The sequence below is a fragment of the Stegastes partitus genome, unplaced genomic scaffold (genome assembly GCF_000690725.1).
Source record: "Stegastes partitus isolate 25-593 unplaced genomic scaffold, Stegastes_partitus-1.0.2 Scaffold1257, whole genome shotgun sequence".
NCBI lineage: Eukaryota > Metazoa > Chordata > Actinopteri > Pomacentridae > Stegastes > Stegastes partitus.
The window spans coordinates 1-6,880 of NW_007578988.1; the positions used below are offsets into that span (position 1 = coordinate 1).

General features: G+C 45.6%; 1 protein-coding gene across 1 annotated transcript; it reads left to right on the forward strand.

The window, feature by feature from the left end:
- The first annotated feature begins 2,486 nt into the window (after positions 1–2,486).
- g6pc1a.2 (glucose-6-phosphatase catalytic subunit 1a, tandem duplicate 2) lies at positions 2,487–6,560 on the forward strand. Its single transcript, XM_008297891.1, has 5 exons — positions 2,487–2,743; positions 3,036–3,145; positions 4,381–4,501; positions 5,394–5,509; positions 5,804–6,560. The coding sequence occupies exons 1-5, from the start codon at positions 2,511–2,513 to the stop codon at positions 6,304–6,306; spliced, it is 1,083 nt and encodes a 360-aa protein (XP_008296113.1). The 5' UTR covers positions 2,487–2,510; the 3' UTR covers positions 6,307–6,560.
- The last annotated feature ends 320 nt before the right edge of the window (positions 6,561–6,880 follow it).

Genomic DNA, 6,880 nt, shown 5'->3' on the forward strand with positions numbered 1-6,880 from the left:
GGACTTCCTGTTGGGTTTAGGGCTTGTTGCTGATTGACTTTTTTGTGCGTCCTGACCTGCTACACATCTCCAGCGAATCTTGTAGCTGTAGGTGAAACAACCTTCTGACAAGAGTCAGCTGAATTCAAAAAACACTGTGAAAATGGACAAAATGGCCATTGATCGAAATTGGACGGGCCACCATTTCCAAACCGGGCCTTTGAAGAACTTTTAGTCACCGTGTCATGTAGTTTGTGCCTGCCAAATGTCAGGTGTGTACGACGAACCCCCTAGGAGGAGTTCCATTTAGAAAATGGCCAAAAATGGCCATTTTTCAGCAAAAATGAAATGAATGGCATGCTCGCCGTTTTTCCAACATGGCGGATTTCCTGTCAAGTTTACAGAAACATGCTAATGGACTTTTTTGTGCGTCACAAGTTGTTACATATGTGTAGCAAATGTAGTAGTTGTAAATCAAACATAGCCCCAATGGGAATCTGTTGAAATATTGTAGGGTTGAGCGTGTTGCATTTTACAACTTGGCCCAGCCTGACTTTTTTATTCATCCTGACCTGCTCTATATGCCTACAAAATTGCGTAGCTCTAGGCCAAATGTGCTTTTGACAATTTAGAAGGTGGCGCTGTGGAGCAATTTTTCTATTGAGGTGTGTATTGTTCTTCCAAATTATAACATTTTTCACCGGGTCTGATGTACATGGCAATTTTGGTGAGTTTTCGAGCATGTTTAGGCCCTCAAAAACGCGTGTCTTTGGCACCAATAATAATAATAATCCGAGCAGTTCCAATAGGGTCTTCGCACCCTTTTGGGTGCTCGGACCCTAATAATAATAATAATCACAACGGTTCCAATAGGGTCCTTGCACTGGTGTGCTCGGACTCTAATCAATAGTCCACTGAGAAAAGATAAAAACCACTACAAAAGGCCAAAGGTAGTGGAGTTTATGACCAGTTTATCACAGTTCAAACCATTCATAGGAAGCATGTGTTCCTGCTAAACATGAGCTATTGTCATATCTAAGAATTCAGCAGGCTAACAGTTCACTGTGCCGGATACATCTGACAGCTCCAACCACTACAACAGATTAAACCAGTCAGTCTGTACCTGGGCCGGTCTCACATGTGATGGGGAACTGCTGCAGCGACGGCACCGGTCCTGCTCCGTAAAACTGGGTCTCGTGAACCCACCAGTAGGGTCTTTCCCCAAAAAGGACCCTGAAGAACCAAGAAAAAAAAAACAAATAGTTGTTCTTTATTTCTTTTCCCTCTTCTTGTGTTTCTAGTGTCGCATTTGATCAAGATTTACCATTTGAGCACCAAGTTGAGCCAGTCTCCCACCACGGCCACCCAGATGAGCCGGAGCCCAAAGTTCCTCCGCAAGTAGAACCAGATCGGGAACCAGCAGAAGAACGTGGTGTGCAGATCTGCCACCGTGGACGCCAGGTTGAATAAACCTTCGTACCTGCCGTATGTCCTCTGCAGGTGGACGGCCAGCTCGACCCCCCAGCTGTGGAGAAGATCCATGATGGCAGACCCCCGTTTGAAGACGATGCACCGAATCTGGGTTCTGTTTCGTCGGTTTGGCTGCTGCCTTTCAAACTGCTCTGCTCCTCTGTGATTCCCATTGGACTTTACTCAAGGCTAGCAAACTGTTGTTTGCCTTTGGGACAGTGCAGACAGGTTCCCTAACCTTTACACCCCTGAGGGCCCCTCTGAAATCCATCATTGCAGAATGCAGACCTCATATTTCTAGGAAACCCTTTTTTTCCTCTTTTACCTCAGATCAGTGAAGCTTCTGTTCCAACTCCAAGCCAGCTGCTTGTGAAATCCATCGATTCTGGCTCATAATTTATCCTTTTGCGTCATCGTTTTGCTGCTTGTGCTTGGGATACCCAGTGTGAGACCCATTTTAGTGAACTATTTGTAAAATGTGAGCTCATGTGTCCCCATGAACTACATCTATATGTCACAACAGAGCTGTAACTCACCTGCCAATCTGCTTTTTTTATCACCAATTATCTCCTCCAGCCTATCGTATAATCACTGAACTTCTTATGTAACCCACTGAAGGGTTACTCCATCGTCTCACTGGTGGGATGTTTTCACCAAATCATCAGAAAAATAATTACATAACTGACAAATTATTACTCAAGTGGAGGACGAAGAAGAACTGTGAGAAGAGTTAGCTTCACGGTGAGGCTGAAGCTAAGCCTAGCAGAGAGCCTTTCTCTCTGTTAACTGATGTGAAAGATAACCAGTACAGTAATTCAGTGACAAAGCTGCCGGCTGACGTTTCAGTTGTCCCGCTATCTTTTCAACCTGTTTGTGTGACTAAAACCTCCCCAAACTCCCCCGAGTGCCAGGGTTTTATGTCAGGTCCAAAGATCAGTGTGAGCATGCGTTCGGGTTGTGGGTCCCTCTGGTATAAAACCAACCAGCTGTGTCACTGACAACAACAGTCCTGTTTCGTCGTTTCGCGCATCACCAGACTGAGATTCCTTCCCTTCGCGACGATGTTTGACTCAATCATGGACGCTCTGCAGGGCTTCGGGGTGAGCAGCACCCACTACCTGCAGACTAACTACAAAGACGCCCAGGGCTTGTTTCTGTGGGTGTCCTGGGCGGCCGACCTCAGGAACACCTTCTTCATCTTCTTCCCGCTGTGGTTTCACCTTCGGGCTTCGGTGGGCATCAAGCTGATCTGGGTGGCGGTGATCGGAGACTGGCTCAACCTGGTGTTCAAATGGTGGGTCCAGTTTAACCCTAAACCCTATTCAGGACTTGCATGTTGCCATACCGTGGGATCCATTGGACCCCAAGAAAGAATATATGCAAAACATGTGTTGGTATTCCTTATAGACGTTTATACTACGTTAAAAACATTTTCTGATGAGTTGATGTATTTTTGGTTGCATGACAAACGTCTCTCTATTCATTTAAACCAAATGACCCGGGCTCCACAAGTCCTGAACAGGGTTAAACCAAGCAAAATGACGCTAAACGGTTCTAAACGCTAACCGGGCGCGTGTCTTCTGCAGGATTCTGTTTGGAGAGAGGCCGTACTGGTGGGTTCATGAGGCGTCTTATTACACAAACAGCGTCGCTCCCCACATCGAGCAGTATCCCATGACCTGTGAGACCGGACCAGGTGAGAAACAGCACTTGTACACGAGTCCACGAGTTTCTACTGGAGTGCTACCAGGCTGCAGGTTTGCAGCGCAGTGATGTGACTGAACGCAGGTTAAGTTCAGGGTTTAGATTTGGACACAGATGCATTAAAATCAGGCAAGAAAGCAGGAAAAATCTCAAGAACCTGATGATGCCAGTTGATCATTTATTTAAGTGTCGCGCTTCATATTGCAAAGTAAACCGACAGTCGGTTTCCTCACAGTGAACCAGAACATGTTGTGTCTGGAATCAGTGGTGGAGAAAGAACTCTGAACTTTAACTGAAATGCTGAGTTCTGTTCTGTACATTTGTTAATATTGATGCTGCATTTAGTTTAGTTTTCAGCTCGATTTAATTAGATTATATTGAGTTGGTTCGGTTGCACAGATTTCTTACTTTTTTCTTCGAAACGTTGAACATTTTTGCTGTTTTAGATGTTTGTTAGTTTTCTTAAACTGTTGTTGTGTTGTATTTACATTGAATGCGGTTTTACATATAAAATGTTAATTTGAGTCTCAAATAATTGTATTTGAGTAAAAAACAGCAACTTTTATTTGATGGAATTACACAGAAACACTCAAAGTGCAAGTAGCTGAGATAAGATAAGAATCCTTTATTTCAAAGTAGCTCAAACTGTACTGCTTTTAGTTTCATAATTTGTCCAGTTAGAGATAGTTTTAATGGTCCTTTATTAAGGTAGTTTCCTTGATTTTTCTGAAATATTGGAAAGCTTTATGGTTATAATGATAAAGGTTTCCTAAAACTGTCACCTCAGAAACCTGTGAGTCCAGCCACAAGATGTTTTTGAGGCTTTGTGTTGAGCTTATTGTTAAAGTAAAATCTTAATCTGAGCTGTCAAACTGCTGTGTTTGAGTGAATAGAACCATTTTTATTTAGTACCAATCAAAGGAAACACTCAAGCAAAGTGCAAGTCGCTCAAAACTGTGCTGAAGTCGATGTTCACTCACTTCTTAGCTTTAAAACAACCAACAGGACGAGTAAATAATTACAAATCAAGACCACAGCAATTCAGATTTACAGTCATTTTAAATCAAAAATGTACAGAATAAAATGTCTAAGAAACAGAAGTACGGATATTGAGGTCATGAGCACAGAACCAGACAGCAGGACCGTCCTGATGGTTTCAGACGACTATTTCAAACATAACCTCCGTCTGAGTGACTCGGATCCTGACGTCTGCTCTCTGTCTCCCAGGAAGCCCCTCTGGCCACGCCATGGGCGCTGCAGGCGTCTACTACACCCTGGTCACCTCCATCCTCACCATCGTGACCAGCAAGAAGAAGTTCGGAGCCAAGAAGGCCTCCAGCCGAGACCGGTGAGTCCCGCAAGAAAAAAAAAAAAACACAACACCACCGTGCTGACGTCAGCGTTGTTTTTCTTCCACCCGGAGCTTATCATCGGGGACACACTATCTGCTCTGAGGTTGATCATTGACTCCTGAGAAATATGGAAAGTGGGAGTCACACGCAGGTTGTTTTGACTGAAGTTCTCCTGATAAACGCAGAGCATGTGTGTTTGCGTGTCCTGAATCTGGCCGCTCGGGCTTAAAAGGCGCGTTGTCTTTGAAAATCGGCCAAATGACACCTTTTATCTGAGCCACAAACAGAAAGAGTCGGCTGATCTTCATCCTTGAACTACTCATCTGTGATGGCGCTGTTGTGTTTATTACAGTCGCTTTATTCTGAATGGCTCATTCTTGCAACCGTGAAGCCGTCAGTGACTCGGCTGTGACTCGGCTGTGACGTGGTGAAAGCACAGGGACTTCTCAGATGAACTGCAGGATGTGTTCACAGAGAGGAAATAACAGTCAAATAAAATAAATGCAGCACAAAACCAGCACACAGAGGACGACAGGCTCAGCACAGCGACACCATCATGTGCATGGTGTGTAGAGTTTGTAAGAAGAGGTCCTGATGTTCTCCCGTCTTGGTGACGTCTGCAGGCATCTGGAATATGTTTCACCTGCTGATTCCAGTTTTTCTTCAGTTTTTGCACCACAAATCATTTCGCCGTGTTTGCTGTGTTTCCATAAGAGGTTCAGGACTTTATGTTGCAGTGAAAAACGAGCCCACAGTGAGGACAACATGTGCAGAAGCTGCTTTGAGTTCAGAGGATTCATTGTTATAATGCTTAGAAAGCTTTGTGGGGATCTAAATGTTGAGACGTTTACCGGAACAGAACAATCTGAGTTTAGTTTGTGTTTCCAGGTACCTGAAGGCCGTTCTGTGGACGCTGTTCTGGGGGGTCCAGGTCTGCGTCTGTCTGTCCAGAGTCTTCATCGCCGCCCACTTCCCTCATCAGGTCGTCGCTGGTGTGATCACAGGTCAGTGTGGACGCTTTTATTTATCACTTCAGTGACAACGGCTGGTTATCAAGCCTAGAGTGGTTCAATACTCGTTATTATCTGTAATTTAACAAAACTGGGAAATAAGTGAACTCCAAGTGAGCTCTGCACAAGAAGTCCAACATGCCTGGACGGTGTGTTTGTGCTAAAATGACAAATCCAAGATTATTTATACGGTGAATGCACCTTTTTAATGTAAATACTGGAGTTGGAGCCCTCCAGTCTCATCTAACCTACGAATGCAGCAGATTAAACGTGTCGTGCTCTCCTCAGGTATGATCGTGGCCGAGGCCTTCAACAGGACTCAGTGGATCTACAGCGCCAGCATGAAGAAGTACTTCTACACCGTGCTCTTCCTCACCTCCTTCGCCGTGGGCTTCTACCTGCTGCTCAAGGCTGTGGGCGTCGACCTGCTGTGGACCCTGGAGAAGGCCCAGAAGTGGTGCGTCCGGCCCGAGTGGGTCCACCTGGACACGACGCCCTTCGCCAGCCTGCTGAGGAACATGGGCACGCTGTTCGGCCTCGGCCTCGGCCTCCACTCGCCGCTCTACACCGAGACCAAGAGGAGCGGCGGCAGCGCAGTGAAGGCCGGCTGCGTCATCAGCTCCCTGGTGCTGCTGCACCTCTTCGACTCCTTCAAGCCGCCGACGCACACCGCCGCCCTCTTCTACCTGCTGTCCTTCTGCAAGAGCGCCACGGTGCCGCTGGTCACCGTCAGCATCATCCCGTACTGCCTGAACAGCGCTCTGGGCCGGCAGGCCAAGAAGGCCGTCTGAGCGGCAGCCTCATGACCCCAAAGACTCAAAGACTGGTGCTGATCTTCAGCAGATCAGATGAAGCCGCATGTGGTGGCGTTTGGACACTGAACTCTAAAAACGCTTTCCAGGACGGCCGGCGGCACTTACCAAGAACTAGAGTCCTGGAACAGAAAGTAGAGCTTCACATGTTATTTCAACAATGTCTTCTTGTTTTTTAATGTTATAGAAAGTATTTTTAAAAATGTTTGGAATATTTTTGAATAAAAATCTGAAAAACACACAGAATGGTCGTTATTCAAGAGGAAAACGTGTTCACAGTTTCAAAAAATAACATTTTTTCTGTACTTTTAACACATTTTCTAACTATAATTAATGTGCAAAAAGTAACTATAGTGTGAAATCAATAATAATCGGCGCTTGTTGATAAATACTTGCCTGAATACATGTCAGTTAGCCTGGCAAGCTTGTGGCGCCCCCCGTGGATGTCGGCGCTCTTAGCATTTGCCTATACTGCCTATGCCGAGGGCCGGCTCTGGGGGAAACCAATACATTACAAAAAAAAGCAAACAACTGTATCATGAAAAGAGATGGC

Coding starts and splice junctions, on each gene's coding strand:
- g6pc1a.2 (XM_008297891.1), top strand. CDS start 2,511: ATGTTTGACTCAATCATGGACGCTCTGCAGGGCTTCGGGGTGAGCAGC. Junction 2,744..3,035: donor CTCAACCTGGTGTTCAAATG/GTGGGTCCAGTT, acceptor TGTCTTCTGCAG/GATTCTGTTTGGAGAGAGGC. Junction 3,146..4,380: donor GACCTGTGAGACCGGACCAG/GTGAGAAACAGC, acceptor TCTGTCTCCCAG/GAAGCCCCTCTGGCCACGCC.